This window comes from Euphorbia lathyris, chromosome 7 (genome assembly GCF_963576675.1).
Source record: "Euphorbia lathyris chromosome 7, ddEupLath1.1, whole genome shotgun sequence".
NCBI lineage: Eukaryota > Viridiplantae > Streptophyta > Magnoliopsida > Malpighiales > Euphorbiaceae > Euphorbia > Euphorbia lathyris.
Window position 1 is genome coordinate 34,969,522 of NC_088916.1, and position 17,960 is coordinate 34,987,481.

Sequence of the window (17,960 nt, forward strand, 5' to 3'; positions counted from 1 at the left end):
GACCCATACACGTGCTGGCTATTTCTCCTTTGTGGTCCTTCGGTTTACAGAACTCAACGGGGTAGTCAAGTTTGGCGTTTGTGGTCTGAATTCTTTACCTTTGTTTGGCAGCTTTAGCAAAGTTGCTAGATAGGATTGAGTTATCGTGATGTCCTTGCCTGTGACCTTGGTGACTAGATGGTCAGTGTTGTCCTTATCCACTCTGAGATTAGAATAGAATTCCCTTACAAACCGGGGGTAAGTTTTACCAGAGAGAGAAAAGAGTTCTGACCAGCCGTTTTTGGAAATCCATTCACAGAACGGTTGCTCAGCTGTTACAAAACTTAGGGAGAACCACCGGCAACGAAGTACCTCACAATTCTTTACACAGTTGTAAACCTGAAGAAATTCCTTTTCCTTAGGTTGCTTGTCTTTCTTTTCCTTCTTCTTTTTCGAAGAGGTTGCTTGGTCAGCTTGAGGGTTCTTGCTCGGAGTGTTGACCTTGGATTGGTCATGCTGACCAAGTCCTTGAGACTCAGTAGAAGTCTCTTCGTAGTCCGGCTGAGCAGGAGACGGAGGGTTTTCATCGGAGCAATTTTGGTCATAATCGGCACCGGAGATGTTTTGAGAATCAGACATGATTTTCTCAAGGATTTTAGAGAGGTTTTGGGATTCAAGAGAGAGAGAGATTGAATGCCAGAAATTTTGAATGTAAAGAGGTATGAGTGGGAATTCGTCCACTATTTATAAGAATGCCAAGTTGATCTGAAGGGTTGGAATAGCCGTTTTACCTCGAGATGATCAATCGACAGTAATCTCTAGCATTTATGACACGTTCGGTGCATGTGTTTTCTAATTATGGCGCTTATGTCATCCTAGGTGGCTATTTAATACGCGTGCTAGCATTAATTGTGCAACAGATTTACTCAGTATCTAGTATTCTAAACGTTTGATATTCTGAGTAGTCAGTTTCACGTAGAAGAATTTCGTCATGCTTAGTAACTCAGCTTAAGATAATCACTCAGTATGTGTGTCTACTCAGCATGCAATAGTTACTAACTTAGCACAAATCACTCAGCATGTTAATCACTCAATATTCAATTTAAGCATAGAATTTTATTAAAGAGGATTAGACATACCGATAGCTTCCCTTAGTATGTTAAATTGCTCACGAGCCAGAGGCTTCGTAAAGATATCCACAAGCTGTTCATCTTTTGGTACGTAGGTCAGCTTGATCTCCCTTTTAAGTACATGATCTCTAATGAATTGATGTCGAATGCTGACATGCTTCATCCTGCTGTGTTGGATTGGATTTTTGGATAAGTCAATGGCACTTTTGTTGTCGCATTTGACTTCGATTGTGTCAGTTTGTACTCCACAATCCTCCAGTTGTTGCTTAATCCATAGGACTTGGGCCACACAGCTTTCAGCAGCAATGTACTCAGCTGCAGTTGTTGACAGGGCCACTGACGATTGCTGCTGAACCAAGATACTAGACAACTTCTAAGGAAGTGACACCCTCCCGAAGTACTCTTACACTCTAGCTTATTTCGTCCATAGTCAGCGTTAGTGTATCCAATGAGTGTAAAGTTATTTGAATTTAGATACCATAAACCTGCATTAACCGAGCTCTACAAATATCTGAAAATTCTTTTTACAGCTATAAGGTGAGATTCCCTGGGGTTAGCTTGATATCTTGCGCAATAACATACTGAGTACTGAATGTCAGGTCTACTGGAAGTAAGATAAAGTAGAGAGCCAATCATACCTCGATATAATTTACTATCTACTGACTTACCTTTCTCGTCAGCACAAAGGATAGTGTCAGTACCCATTGGGGTAGATATGGGCTTACATTCTTCCATATCGAATTTCTTTAACATTTCTTTGGCATACTTAGACTGACTGATGAAGATGACGTTCTTCCCTTGCTTTATTTGTAGTCCAATGAAGAAGTTGAGTTCTCCCATCATTGACATCTCGAACTCAGTTTGCATCTGTTTACTAAATTCTTTGCACATAGATTCATCAATAGCACCAAAGATTATGTCATCTACGTAAATTTGTGCCAGCAGGGTATTTTTACCCTTTTTCTTAATGAACAAGGTTGTGTCAGCTTTGCCTCTGACATAGTTCCTGGTCAGCAGGAAACTGGTCAACCTCTCATACCAAGCATGTGGTGCTTGTTTCAGGCCGTACAAGGCCTTCTTGAGTTTATAAACGTGGTTTGGAAATTTTGGATCTTCAAACCCTGGAGGTTGACTAACATATACCTCTTCGTTTATAAATCCATTAAGAAAAGCACTTTTGACATCCATTTGATATAGTTTGAAGTTCATGAAACTAGCATATGCACATAATATACGTATAGCCTCTAACCTAGCAACGGGAGTAAAGGTTTCACCATAGTCAATGCCCTATTTCTAACTATAGCCTTGGGCTACCAGTCGGGCTTTGTTCCTGACTACATTGCCTTGCTCATCTAGTTTATTTATAAAGACCCACTTAGTTCCTATGGTCATTTGATTCCTAGGTTTAGGTACTAAATACCATACCTCATTTCTTTTGAACTGATCAAGCTCCTCTTGCATAACATTGATCCAGTGTTCGTCGTGCTCAGCATCCGAGAAGTTCTTTGGCTCATGAACTGAGACGAATGCAACATTGTTGAGATACTTTCTAAGCTGATCTCTCGTCATCAGCTTGTTTTCAGCAGCATCAAGAATGGACTTCTCCGAGTGTCCTCTTGGGATTTTGACTTCTTTAGGTAATGTTGAGTTTTCTGGAATAGGTGTGTCTACAATATCTGCAAGAGTAGATTGGTCAGCAAAGGTAATTTTGGTTTCGTGTTTACCTTTGGTCAGCCCCTGTGGTGATGACTCAGCGGCTCCATTTTGGTCAGCGGAAGCTGAGCCTAGGTCATCTTCGGCGGACTGAGTTGTCTTTCCTGTAGGGTCAGTTTCGTCGAACTCAATATGTACCGACTCTTCTACAACCTGAGTTCGTTTATTATACACCCTATATGCTTTACTGTTAGTTGAGTACCCTAGAAAGATCGCTTCCTCAGCTTTAGCAAGGTTTTCTTTTGTATTGAGTATAAAACATTTACACCTAAAGGCACGAAAGTAGCCAATGTTGGGCTTTCGTCCTTTCCAAAGTTCATACGGGGTTTTCTTGAGTATAGGTCTAACTAAAGCCCTATTTAGTATATAGCATGCTGTGTGGACAGCTTCACCCCATAAATACTTTGGAAGCCTATTTTCACTCAGCATTGTCCTAGCAATTTCGACTATTGTTCTGTTCTTCCTTTCAATAACCCCATTTTGTTGAGGAGTCCTGGGAGCAAAAAAATTATGGTCAATGCCACTGACTTCACAGAATTCGTCAAACTATTAGTTTTTGAATTCTTCGCATTATCACTTCTAATATGAGCTACTTTTAGGTCTTTGTCAGTTTCAAGCCTTTTGACTAATGTTGAAAACATCTCAAATGTTTCATCCTTGCTACTTAGCATGATGATCCAAGTATACCTAGAGAAATCGTCTACAATGACTAAGGAAAATTTCTTACCGCCCAAGCTGAGTGGCTAGACAGGTCCGAAAAGGTCCAAATGTAGTAATTCCAATGGGCACTTGGTTGAGACAATATTTTTATTTTGAAAAGACTTTTTAGTTTGTTTACCTTGCTGACAAGCATTACATAATTGATCTTTCTCAAATCTAAGTTTGGGCAATCCCTCAACTAATTGCTTTCTTGCTAGTTTGGCAAGGAGGTCCATGCTTACGTGACCAAGTCTCCTATGCCATAGCCAGGAGTTGTCCTCCTTTGACACTAAGCATATATTTTTCGAAAAGTTCTTTTCTAAACTCAGCATGTACACATTGTCAACACGAGGGGCAGTTAAAATCAAATTGTTTGTTTTTCCCTCGAGTATCCGACACTCAGTGGCATCAAATACAACCTTTCTACCGCTGTCACACAGCTGAGCTATGCTCAATAGGTTATATTTGAGACCCCTGACTAAGGAGACTGGCTCAATAGTAGGGTTACCTCTGATAGTACCCAAAACTAAAGTATTCACCGCCTAGATAATGAATAGAACCGAGTAGTTTAATACTTGTAGATATAAATCCCGCGGATTCGATACCTAGACTTAACCAGGTTCATTACTTGATACGACGGGGTACACTTGCCCCTAAGTAAAAGTGCAGAGTCGATGCTAGCTAGAGAGACCATAGAACCACATAGCATAAACACACAGTAACGCACCTAGGCGCCGCACACATCAGTCACCATATTCATTCTTAGTCTTGTCATATTTTTGGAAGGGCTTCTTTCCATATTTTTCATTCTTCTGGAACATCCTTTTCATCTTCGGGGTGAACATAGCCATTTCCTCATGATCAATTGAGCTCTCATCAGTAGAGTCTACTTTCATGACTAAGGACTTTTGCTTCTTATCTTCTAACTTCTCCTTGCTTTCAAAGCTTTTTATGGAGATCTCATGAGTCAGAAGAGATCCGATAAGCTCATCATATCTGTACATGGTTAGGTCCTGAGCTTCTTCGACAACAGTCTTCTTAGCTTGCCAGCTTTTGGGCAGGCTTTTGAGTATTTTCTTGACTTGCTCTTCTTTTGTGAATACCTTTCCAAGTCTTTTGAGCTCGTTGATAATGTTGGTGAATTTGGCATTCATCTCAGAAATCCCTTCGCCATCATTCATCTCAAACAGCTCATACAACCTCATGTGCTGGTTCACCTTTGATTCCTTCACTTTACTTGTGCCTTCATAGGTCACTTCCAGCTTCTTCCAGATTTCTTATGCTGACTCACAACCTGAAATCTTATTGTATTTTGCAGCATCTAACGCACAGTGAAGTATGTTTATGGCGGAAGCATCATTTTACAATTTTTTAAGGTCATCCTCTGACCATTTAACCTCTTCATTGACAACTTGTTTACCCTCCACCGTTTCACATGGAATGAACGGGCCTTTGACTATTGCTAGCAAGACACTCATATTTGTGGATTGGATGAAATTTTTCATTATGTTCTTCCAGAAGGTATAATTTGATCCAAAGAATAAAAGTGGTCTGGTGATAGACAAGCCCTTGGGCAAGATCTGAGTTGTTTCATTTCGAGGCAGGAAACGAGTGTTATTGATATTGGAAGCCATTATGGGATCAACTCAAGATAGTGTTATCTTGTGTGTTGAGCTATTATGGCTCTGATACCACTTGTTGGTCCCATAAGTATATGAGAATTAGTCTAGAGGGGGGGGGGGGGGTTGTTAATGGAACTAATAAGGATTTAAAACTTTTTATCGTTTAAAATGTTTCTCATATTACATAGCACAACTCAGAGTGCAAGGATTGAGGTTCAGAGGCAACTTTAGTTAATCAGTAACTAAGATTGCTTCTGTCCTCGGTTCGGAAGGCAACACTTAGAGGGCTTCCGAACTTTGCACGTTTAAGATATTACTCTGGTTCGTTTAACAGTTCCAAATAATAAGCAAGCAAATATACAGAGTAAGAGTTAAAAAATGATACTCAGCAGATTTATCCTGGTTCGGCCTCCTGCCTACATCTAGTCCCCGAAATTTATCTTTCGAGCTTTAATCAACTACTGAGCTCTTTCTGGTAGAGCACAAACCCTTACAATAGATATTGAGATCTTACAGAGTACCTTCCTCTATAACCTACACTCAACTATCTAACTCTGTTTACTAAATACCGAACATACAAAGATTCTGGATTAATCTATAAGATTGATAATTTTTGTTCTAAACTTAGAACACTTTGAATGAACTGAAGAAAAGATTACACAAGAGATGTGAACGTGTGTGTAAAGCAGTTCTTGCATTTTGCTTTGCTTTGGAACATAAGATAATCACTCAGAGCTTTTTGCGTTGAAGATCGTTTTTTTTGTTCTTCTGGTGTTTTTTTAAGGTTGCAAATGAGAGGCCTTTTATAGTTGACACTTGAGGCAGAGATCATTTCGAAATTCAAAATAACCAATAACCGTTGAGAGGGAAAACGTTCAACTGTCGTTTTCACTTTCCAGAGGCGAGTGCCAACAGCCAATTATCTTCTATCCTTTGTCCGTTGGTTTGTGTGTTGCGTTGTTGTGCAGAGTTGGTCGGAGTCAGTATTCTTGGTCTAAACAAATCAGGCAAAGTTTTCAGGTTGACCAAGAGACAAGCCGTATGTGGTTCTGAAACTTTCCTTATCTGGTGAGGGCAATGACAGTTGTGTGCAGGTCAACTCTGTCTCTGTCCAACATCAGATGATATTGTCCAACGTGGCTTGATTATTGTCTTCCAGAATGCCTTTGTCTTTGAGATAGTTGGAAGACTTCTGGATCCTTCTATGAGCTGGATTTAATGCTTTGATTCACAAGCCTTCTTGACGATGGGCTTAGATTTAAGCCTTAAGGCCCAATTCTATTTTCTTTGAACTATTGTTTATATTAATCAAACACTTCAACAAACACATTAGTATACATAAACATTTTATTTTAATGTGTTATTAATTATGGAGATATTAATTTGATTTAATATTTTTGTCACAATCAAAATCAATGTGGAAATTGTGTTTCAACAGTAAGTTCCACGTTCATCACACCAAACGACGTTCGTCAATCTACATAATAGGTTGATCAGGTTGAGCTAGAGTTCATTGAACAGAATGAACAAACTGTCATAGATGGGTTGGTGTACGACGTCTCTTCTCTGATGCTTAAGTCAACATTTTACTAAAAAAAAGAGAAAGTGGACTTGAAAGCAGAGTGAGGACATATATGATTACGTACCTTGTGCTCTTTTAGGAATGACTATTTATAGATACCTACTGTTGAGTAACTTTCCACATGTTGACAACTGATTGGTTTATATTCTGTGCCTGTATCCCATTTACTATAAATTGAAGCGCTGCTTGGGAATTAGAAGCGTGTCTTTGGAATATAGTCTTTTACTTGATCCACTTGTCTTGGTTTTTTTTTTTTTTTTTTTGTCTAAAGCTCTTTATTGTTCAACGTGTCTAGAAATTTATTTAATACGATATGATAAACAATTTACCCAAAATAACTATATAAAATATGTATATGAATGGTAAATTGAGTTCTTAATTTGTGGCGAACTATTGAGAAGTTTTGGAGTGGGCTAATTGGACAATGAAAAGGTCTCAAGAGATTGGCCCATTAGAACTAAACCCAGCTCTGTTTCATCAGATTAACATCCTTCTCTACGAATACGAGCTTCCTAAAAATCGACTTGTGTTGCAGTCACAGCGAAAACCACCGACATGGAAGACCCCCATCATCACCATCACAACGATGATTCTGCCACCGCCTCACCACAGTCATGTACCAGCGGCACTTGCGTCAAATGCGGTGGTCCTACCACCTTCCCTCCCCCACCACAAAACTCATGGCCTGAAATGTCTCCCCCCCCTGCTTACCGCCCCATCCGAGCTCCCGCTATCAATGCTCCACACAACACTCAAGCTATAATCCTTGCTCCGGTCCCTCAAGCGCAAAAGGTCCCCACTGTTTCACCTCCTTATCACTTTCAAATTCCCTCTAAGAAAATTCAATCCCCTGATGATATTCGCCGGTTTCATGAATCTGATTCCGGCAACAACTTCCTCGGCTTTGTTGTTTCTCTCTCTGATTCTGTCCGCGGTCACAAAATTTCTGATCCTTGTCATGAATCATCAACTATAAAGACGATGTTGTCCATGATCGAAACCCTAGCTCGGTGGATTGGGGAAATTCCTCCCGTTCAACAAGCTGCTCGCTACGGTAATATTTCTTTCCGAACCTGGCATAGTCGTTTGGAGGAAAATAGTGAATCGATGATGCTCCAGTTTTTACCTGATGACCTCAAATCTGCTACGATCGAGATTGTTCCTTACTTTACTGATAGTTTTGGCAATGCGAGCCGGATTGATTATGGTACTGGCCATGAGACCAATTTCGCTGCGTGGTTATACTGCCTGGCAAGGATGGGCATCATTAAGGAAGAGGATTATCATGCTGTGGTGGTACGGGTTTTCGTAAAGTACCTTGAACTAATGAGAAAATTGCAATTGATTTATTGTTTGGAACCTGCGGGTTCGCACGGGGTGTGGGGGCTCGATGATTATCATTTCTTGCCGTTTATATTTGGATCTTCGCAGTTGATTGATCACAAGTATATGAAGCCCAAGTCAATCCACAACGAGGACATTTTAGAAAATTTTGCTAGTGAATATATGTACCTCTCTTGTATTGCATTTGTTAAGAAGGTGAAGAAGGGGTTGTTTGCTGAGCATTCACCATTACTGGACGATATCAGTGGCGTACCTAATTGGGGCAAGGTGAATAGTGGCTTGCGTAAGATGTACAAGGCAGAAGTGCTGGAGAAAGTTCCCATCATGCAACATTTTTTGTTTGGGTGGCTCATTAAGTGGTATTGCTTTCATTCCCTTCTATGAATAATTAGTTGATATGATGTTCATGCACTTTGATTTATTTCGGCCTAAACTATGATCTATGGAATGTTAGTTTGCATGTTATTGGACTGCTTTTTAGGGGATGATACAGACACCTAACACATGCATTAGGTGAAATGAAATATAGTTATTCCGCTTAAAATAGTTAGTGTAAGAATAAGAAATTGAAAATGACTTGTAGTGCAAATTAGTCCTTCAAGTCTTTCTATGAGAATCAAATTCTGTTTTTCTTAACTGCATGGCTCTTAATTATTTTGTGAAGTGCCTTATATGCATTATGATTATTTATCTATTTACAACAGTAATAGTGTAAGACTGATGATTATATGATTGGAGATCATTTGGTTTTTACATATCTTTTGCTGGGAATGGAAGGCTGGTTTGCTGCAATTTTAGTGCAAACCTCACATTATTTTAGAAAAATTATAACGAATACATCAAGGAGATTATACTCATTTAGGACTAACTATTTGAGATTTCAACAGTTACCCAGATTAAATTTGTTGTTGATGCTTTTTTCGGGGGAGAAATATAACTGAAGACAATTGTGAGAAGTTTTCAACAAGATTCCTGGTTTTCCCTAAAATTGACCTTAGTTGTCACAACTTGGCTTTTCCATATTTTGGTTGGTTACTTTTTTTTTTCAAATTCCATTGTTATCTAAATTTCCTTAGTCTTACCCATGTTTAACCAATCTTGTGTTACTGTGAAAAAAGGGGAGAGTTTTTTTTTTTTTTTTGCAGTTGAGCAATATTGAGTGAGTAAAGAGGGGTAGCAAAAGTATTGAAAGGTAATTCTGTAGGGTAAAGGGACATATTGGCCTGAGTTAAATATGCCCCTACAACTAATTTTTTATTCCGATCCTTTATTGCTAGATATTCTATCTTTTCCTCTACTATATAAAGCAACTTCATTAGCAACATAATTTTACTCGTGCACATGCTCGTATTTTTTATATTTTTTTTTGCTGTGAGGCTTAGGTTTAGGGATAATTAGCTTGCATGTCAAAGTCTTAGGTGGTGTTTGATAAAACTTAAAATTAACTGCTGAAAAAATGGATACGGTATTTTAAGTGCTCAATATTGTAAATGCTGAGAGTATTAAATAGTGTAACTTTTTGATAAATACTAAAAGTAAGTACTGAATTTTAAAATTGTAGTTGATAAATCCAACTTAAAATTTCAAGTTAAATATTTTGACTTGCTAGAGTAAGTGATTTTTTTATTTAATTGAATTCTTTAAGTGATATTATGAAACAGGCTAAAACTCAAAAGCACTTAATGTATTAATTTTAAGTGCTTAAATGAGTTATCAAACAACCCCTTACTACTATTGGATGCATGTATTTCTTTTTCTCAATTACGGAAGTAACTCATAATATGATGATTCTTGTTTTAGACCTATCTTTGGTGATTGCGAATTACCCCTTCAACAACATAAGCTGGGAAACTATTTCTTCTACTATGATATCAGTTTATTGAGTTACCTAAATTATGTTCTGTTGTCTAATTTGATGTCTTTTTACATTTTAGCTATAATGCAACATCCCTTCATTTATCTTAAACTAGTGCAAAAATATTCATCAAAATGCTTCTGCCCTTCATTAATGTTTATTATTATCTTATATTCACTTTCAATATATGATAGAGACCACTTGAATAGTGGATTGAGGGCTTAGGAATGCTTGATTCTTTAATAATCTGCCTTCAGTGGTATGGTATCAACACCGGGCAATGGTGAGCAAGGTTTTGCTGATAGCAATTGGACTGTTCATTTAGGGCTGGCTTTTATGCATATTACTACATATTATTGTTTAGGTATGGACTTGATTGAGTTGCCTCAAGTTCAGCTCCACGCTTCAAGTGGCCTATCACTTACCTTCCATGTTTTTCCACCACAAATGATGGCAGGTCCAACAATTTTCTTTTGTTTAAGATAGTGTCTGAAAGCATGAATGCACCTGATAAGGAATGGGCTGGAAACGGAGAAATTTTGACTCAAAACTCATCTGGGCCAAAAGAATTAAGAGTTTATGTAGGCTAGGTGAAGAAAGTTCAGAATCAGAGCAAAAATGAAAATGTTGAACATGAGCTGGCAAGTTAATTAACTATAGGGTTATCATGGGAAAAGTTAGTTATGGTGAATTAGATAGTAGAGTGGGAAGCGTTTCTGTTACATGGGGTTGTACTTGTGCTTTGAGCTTGATTTGCAACTAATCTTAGCCTGTGATATGTGGTTTGCTTTCTCTTTTTTGAAGAGTGAAAATGAGTATCTTACACAATGATATATTGGGTCATAACAAACTAACAAATATTAGCCTTCAAATTTTTTATACCAGGAAGGAAATTCCATGTTAAACATTTATCATATCAAGCCACTTGCAAGTTTTGTTTCTCGGGTTTGAGCTTCACATATTTTCATTCACGTTGCACTTTGTGAATATTTTAGGAGTAGTCACTTGGTATATTGTGAAAACAAATCAGTAGATATTTCTTCTTTATTAGAGTCTCCAAGCCTGGATTTTGTTTTTTCATGGCTATTTCTCTGTTCTTTTGGAATCAGTTTTGTCAGCCAGGCGAGTGCATGGAATTCATTATAAGAGTGTTTCTATTTACTTTTGCCTGGGAGTTCTTGTATACCAGTACTAACAGTTGCTTTAATTGATTTGGATATTACCTCATTCATGAATATTGCTTTCCTAAATAATAATTTTAGTTATGTTTAACATGTCAAGTTTGACACTCAATGAGGATGTATCGCGTATGTATACATAGAGAAGGGGACAAAGTTGCTTCATACCTTCACTCGATGGTGGCCATTGTCAAACCTAGAGTAGAAACTTTTGAATGAATTCAATGAACTGAGGTGCTTTGGAATATAAGAAGATTTGTGGCTGTCGGTTGTGTTTGCACTTTGAATGTTGCATTGCCTGCACAAAAATATTTTATAACTGACGCGCTGTCAATGCTGCATTATGTTCCGGTTGGCTTGTCACTTGCTATGATTGCTGTCTTTTCTATTTATTTATAAAAAGAAAGCATTATATTGAATTTGTAGCTGAAATTTTGTTGTTTTTCCTTTTCACAGGGAGTAGTATATGTATAACCAGCTCCATGGGATCATGTGCCACTTATTCGAGAGCACATTTTCCACCTGGTCTCATCTGGGATTTACTATGAGTTTATTTTGAGTTCTCCCGTACGTACCCCGCCCCATGTATTTCCCCCTTTCTTCATTCACTCTAATCGGCTACGAGAATGCAATGCCTGCCTTTTTGGGTAGATGTTTACGTTTTTGTTGTAGTAGAATGATGAGATTGAAGGGTAAATGAGATGAAATCCTGTAGGGCTGAGTTTTGCATGTTTTCCTTTCCTTGCGGGTAATTAAAGTATAATCCTGTCTGTGCCGTGGATGATAAACATTGTCTTAGCTAGATGCATTTTAAAGTTGCATTCTTTTCCTTTGAAGTCTTACTGGCCTTTTAGAGTTCCATCCGGGGATTTCTCATCTTCATAGCCTTTGAAATAAAAGAGTTTTTTTGAGAGGAGAGGAAGGATTAATAGGAGAGATAAATAACTTTCACTCTTTGATAATGATAAAGGTTGAGTGGGTGGATTGGGTTTCATTCATCCTCTTTCATGCGGGGACCCATAAAAAAATAATCCATATTTATAAGGCTTGATACATCAGTAGCCTTCTAAACTTGGTTGGAGAAAAAATGATTGGTCCACTCAAATTGACATTATTAATCTTCTAAGTCCATGTGGAAGAATATGAGACGGTTTAGATAAATTGAGATGTATATTAATGTAAGCAAATCCAAGAGGTTATAGATCTTCACAAGCAAGTTTCAGTAGCCGATAGGTGGTTTTAAGCATTTTAGAGGGCTAACAAGAGACACTTGGTAAGTTTAGAGATTAATCAATTTTATTTGTGCTAAAAAGCCTATTTGTTATTTTATATATATATATTTTTTTGTAAGAGCAAACAAGTATATTTAATTATAATAAAATTTATACTCAATTTTTTATTTGTTATATTATATATATATTTCTTTCATATCACTAGGGATGTAAACATAATGGGGGCTACATTCCTTATCTCTGCTCCTCGACCAATTGATGATTTTTATTCCTCATCCCGATTCATTGTTTTTATATATATATATATATATAAATATAAATTTTTAGAAACTAAGAGCATTTCTAATGGGTATAACTTAGTTGTTACTTCTCACAAATTAGTTATACCCAAGCATCGACGCCTTTTCTTTGAATTTTGTTCTTTTTTTATTCGCGAGACGCTAGAGACTTTGTTATCAATATTGGTTTGTTATCAATATTGGTAACAACCCTTTTATCTCCCGGAAATAAGCAAGGAAAGAAAACAAGACTAGCTTTTGAAAATCACGCGAGCGCCAATTGGTCTACATCTTATGCGTATACTACACTCTCCAGATGTAGGCGTCTGGCGCCTCAAAATAAATCAAACAACACCACTTCCTTGCTTCAATCCTCAAAAACGGTGATCCATTGTTTTATTTTAATATTTTTTTCTTTTCCACTTACTGTTTTTTGTAATCCACTATAAAAGGGTAACTATTTTTTCTTCTTTTATATCACAGCCTTCATGTTAAATAAACTATTTCTTTTCAAAGTATCTTAATATTAATAGTGTTTTATGCAAATAAAAGGTTATTAATAGTGTTTTATGCAAATAAAAGGTTAAGCAAGTAAAAAGATTCCATTGAGGCCTAAAAATGGGAAGTCAAACTTTGTTTGTTAGGTGTTACAAAAGATAGAGGAATCAGTGAGTGAATATGTTGATACTCCTGTAGATCTTAAATTTTTGTTTGTATAGTTTCTATCCCTGTGATGGTAAAAAAAAAAGGTAAAAACTGTTACCCGTACTCTACACCTACCCAAAGGGTGAAAACAATCCAAATTCCCTGCCCCACTCACTCTGTCCAAACTTAAATAAAATCCCCCTCCTCTGCTGTGTCAAAATTATCTTAATGAACCTTCTCCTAATTTTTTCGATGCTCTCTTCTCTGCACTAGCAGTAGATGTGAACTGTATTTGCTCAGCCACATGACTCATCCAATCCATTTTTTTACTTGTTTTTTTTTTCTTTGCTGTACAGCTGAGCTGCAAAATGCTAATGTATATCATGCACTCTTAACTTTTTAATTTCGTTTTAAGGAGAGAAAAAATGGTTTTAGAGGGATTCACTGGATGATGGCACTGCATAATTCCTATATGCTCACCACGAATCTGATATCAAACCAAAAATTTGGTTCTATATTTATTTGAATTTCCTTTTTAGTAAAATTTTCCTTTTATAGTTTGGTTAAGGTAAACCAATTCGATTAACTGATTTGGTATATATATTTATCTTTTCACATTAGCATATATAGTACACTAATTTGTGATTATGCAATCAAGGTGATTAGAAATGATAAAACCAAGGACGACTACGTGTGTGCTATTTTGGCAATATTTTGCCTGAAAACAATCAGAAAACGGCTAGAAACTACAAAAGTAAATAAAACATATACTAAAACTAATAATCACACGCACATGCATAAAAGTGCGAGATTTGCTCGCTTACTGAATGAAAACTAATCAAAATTATCCTAAAAACCGCACCAAAAGATAGGGATTTTCTACCCCTATCAAAACCTCCTCACACTTAAAACTTTAATTGTCTCCAAGTAAACTAAAAACTAAACCGCAATCACTGGCAAAGCTAGAAAAACCTCCTGGTTTGACTAGGCGCCTGATACAATTTCAAGCATCTGTAATTACATGTATTCGGAAGTACAAAATAGAGACACGATATCCAAAAGCCGTAGTTCAATTATCACAGGTCATATGCTTAAGAAAAGGATACATGTTCAATTAAACGAGCTTTAGGGGATAGCTAAGTAAAACACCTCACCATTGGTAGTTCACTCAATTCACACAATATTTAGTGGCTTAAGTGTTTACTCTCGGCTTATGTTCTTGCTTAGGATTACGGTGAATTTGCACGTTCATGCGAGTACCTCTACTTTGCTACATGACTCCGACAATATCAAAAATAGCCTCGAAATGGCGTTGTAATGTGGTTAGAAAAGGTTATAGGTACAACAAAGGTTAAGAATTTTAGCGCTAGAAAAACAAGGCTAGATGGCTTTTAGCAAATATAAAAGGCACGAGCTTTTTATTTCTCCTTTTTTTTTTCTGAGACGTTTGATTTTAAGAACTGGAGAATGATGTTTCTCACTTTTGTTCGTCTCTTTTCTTTTCTTTTTTCTGGTGCGGACCGTTTGATTGGTTCTTTTCAAGCAATTGTGCTCGTTCACCTCTTAGCCTTTCGGCTTGCTCTTATAATGCCATAAACAAAGAAAAAACGCTAAAACAAAACAAAAACTCTAGATGAGTTTTGCAAAAATTCGGGTTAGGGAACAAACTAAGTGATAGTTTGCAAAAATAAGGGTTAGGAAAGAAAGAAAAACTATAACTACAAAAATTAAGGCTCAAAGGGGCTTCCTAAGGTTGATGAAAAAAATAAAAATAAGGTAAAGAAAAATGGTTAATTCTAATGAGGCTAATTCATCGTCTACCGTCTCAAATCAGTGCGTGCAGACTCAACTCGGTATTTGGTGCAAAATCTATAATCCTTGACAAGTCAAAGCATACACAAAAAATATCAAGAAAAAGAGCTTTTTGATGTTCGCTCTTGGGCTCAAATTCAGCTCATAATTAATTGGGTTTCAATTTTTGTGTTCATTAGTTCTCCCCAAACTCAAGTTCAATGTCACATGCCTTCAATCCTTAATTTATCTACCTAAGTAATGATTTTAGCATTTCTTCAAAAGTAGGGTCTAGATGCAATTTTAGCTCATGTGTTTACAGATACAAGGATTGTGTCCTACACCTAAACTAGTTAGCATGCAATTTTAGATTCGGTTCTAATCCCTAGAGACAAATAATGAAGTTTAGCTTCGAAGGAAGTTGGTTTTTAGGTCCTAAAACATGCAAAACACACAAAAATGAGACTCAAAATACCAAAAACTAAACTAGACATGACGCAACAATTTTTTTAAATTTATACAATTTTTGTAAGTTTGTCTACCTCTCCTCCTCACACTTAAATCATGCAATAAGTTCCAACATTGCAAGTCAAACAATAAAGCTCATGTGGAAAGAGTTTAGGGTGGAGAAGACAACTTACTGACTAAAGTTAAAAATAGAAATCTATAATTAAATTAAAAAGAAAAACAAACCTAGAAAAAGTTCAGTCCAAACAAGGGTTGCCTCCCAAGAAGCGCTACTTTTATAGTCGGTTAGCTCGATATAGAGTTCCTTCCTAGGTATAAGCTTCTATCCATGTTAGGAACTCGAATTCCTTAACAAATAACCCGTAATTGCAAAACGGATTAGGAGCCTCAAATGAGTTTACTGATAATAAGAGGTCAAATTTAAACAGATTATGAAAACGTTTGGTTTGCTCCCTTTTGGATTCTCTTGGTAGGTCGAAGAGAATGAAAACTTCTGAACATGGAGCCCTACCTATCCTTTTGGGGTACTTAGTTCGTGATTCCCTTGTAAGGCCGAAACTAGCTCTAAGGCTCAGCAATTTGGGCTTAATCATCTATAGGGTCGTCAATCCTATAGGCATTGACTAGGTCAGATTCAGCTCGCAATATGTGCCAAATTAATATTTGGATTATCGAATGAGTTAAACCAATCAGACAAAGCGTAAGACAAAGATACAAATAATAAAACAATTGAACAAAGCAAAACTATAATATTATTAAAGGTGAAAAGTATTGTCACGAAGATACAATGAGCCTAGGGTTCATAGTATGGATCAGAGGCTAGACATAATATAAAAAGAGAAGAAAAATCCCTTTCAAGGAACCTGTCTACCAATGCAGGCATCTTCCTAGGACTTAAGGATGAAACTTGAGCAATCCTTGGTGAATGGAGCTTCAGAGGTTTCTTCAATGGAGGTTGAAGGAGATGGAGGAGGTGGAGAGGATTTCTCAAGGTGGAAGCTAGAGTTTTTACAAAGATAAAAGATATAAAAACTAAAACTAAAAACTAAAAACTGTCTGGTAAAAATCTGATTACAAAAACTGGGAATCATTATTCCTAACAAATAGAACTATATATAATGAAAAACTAAAACCTATTCCTAATAAAAGACTAAATAAAAAAACTATTCCTAATGAAAGACTAATTAATAAAAAGCTATTCTAATGAAAAAAATAACTCTCCAAATATTATCTAATAAAAACTAATTTATCTTTGGGGATAAAAAAATCTAATTATTTAAATACAAAAAGCCCAAAGATGATCCCTAAAAATATGTCAAAATATTATGCATGATTTTTATTAGAATTTGATGCGCCGAGTGGGTCCTGATTCTGATCCTTAAAAATCTCAACTTTTATCTCTAAAAATCTGCACATAATCTCATAAAATATTATTTAGATAATTCACCCAAAATCAATTAATTATCCTACTAAAAATCCTTTTTAATTACCAAGTCAAATTTGATTTATTTTTGGTAGGTTAATTTCTTAATTTTGGGGGTTTGAGATTGAGTTTTGACTAAATTAACCTACTCCTAATTAAGTTATTCTACTCCTAAGTGATCTTTTAACAATGTAATTACTCGAAGGGATATGGAAGGATATGATAATGATAAGTTCAACATGTTTAAACAATCAATTATTAACCTAATCTAAGTCACTTGCACCAAAAACTTGATGCGCCTTGAGCTAACGCTCAATGAGACTCGCTAAGGGATAAGTGTACCCATCGTTATCAAGTAATAATATGGACAAGTCCAGGTATCGAATCCACATGATTTACTCCTGCAAGTATCGAGCTACTAAGCTTCTAATGTTATCTAGGTTGTGGGGGGGTTGAGATTGAGTTTTGACTAAATTAACTACTCCTAATTAAGTTATTATACTCCCAAGTGATCTTTTAACAATGTAATTATTCGAAGGGATATGGAAGGATACGATAATGATAAGTTCAACTTCTTTAAATAATCAGTTATTAACCTAATCTAAGTCACTTGTGCCTGACGCGATTAACCCTACTTATCCTTCTATGGTTCCTAGCGCGTGATTCCCTTGTAACACCGAAACTAGCTCTAAGGCTCAGTAATTTGAGCTTAATCTTCCATAGAGTCGTCAATCCTATAGGCTCTGGCTAGGTCAGATTTAGCTCGCAATATAGTTATAGTTTCGTGCCTAAACCTAATCTAACTTGTTTCCTAATGCAAGTGGAAGAGTTGGGGGGCGAAACATGGTATCGTGGGGCTAGTTCGACGGGCTGTGTTGGAGTTTAGTGTCCTAAAGACAATTGTTTTAGGATATAAATATTAATGAATAAATTATTTATTTAGTCATTTGCTTAATAAGATATATAGCATTAAAATATAACTATATATAAAGGCACAAATCTTTCATAAAGAAAGTAAGCC

At 36.5% G+C, this 17,960-nt stretch overlaps 1 protein-coding gene across 2 annotated transcripts; it reads left to right on the forward strand.

Moving 5' to 3' along the window:
• Positions 1-7,226: 7,226 nt before the first annotated feature.
• Positions 7,227-11,831, forward strand: LOC136235567 (uncharacterized). Of its 2 annotated transcripts, XM_066025313.1 has the most exons (3): positions 7,227-8,428; positions 9,215-9,261; positions 11,559-11,831. In XM_066025313.1, the coding sequence occupies exons 1-2, from the start codon at positions 7,281-7,283 to the stop codon at positions 9,216-9,218; spliced, it is 1,152 nt and encodes a 383-aa protein (XP_065881385.1). In that variant the 5' UTR covers positions 7,227-7,280; the 3' UTR covers positions 9,219-9,261; positions 11,559-11,831. The 2 variants fall into 2 exon arrangements, with proteins under 2 accessions (XP_065881385.1, XP_065881384.1); XM_066025312.1 differs by lacking the exon at positions 9,215-9,261 and having other exon boundaries at positions 7,228-8,428.
• The last annotated feature ends 6,129 nt before the right edge of the window (positions 11,832-17,960 follow it).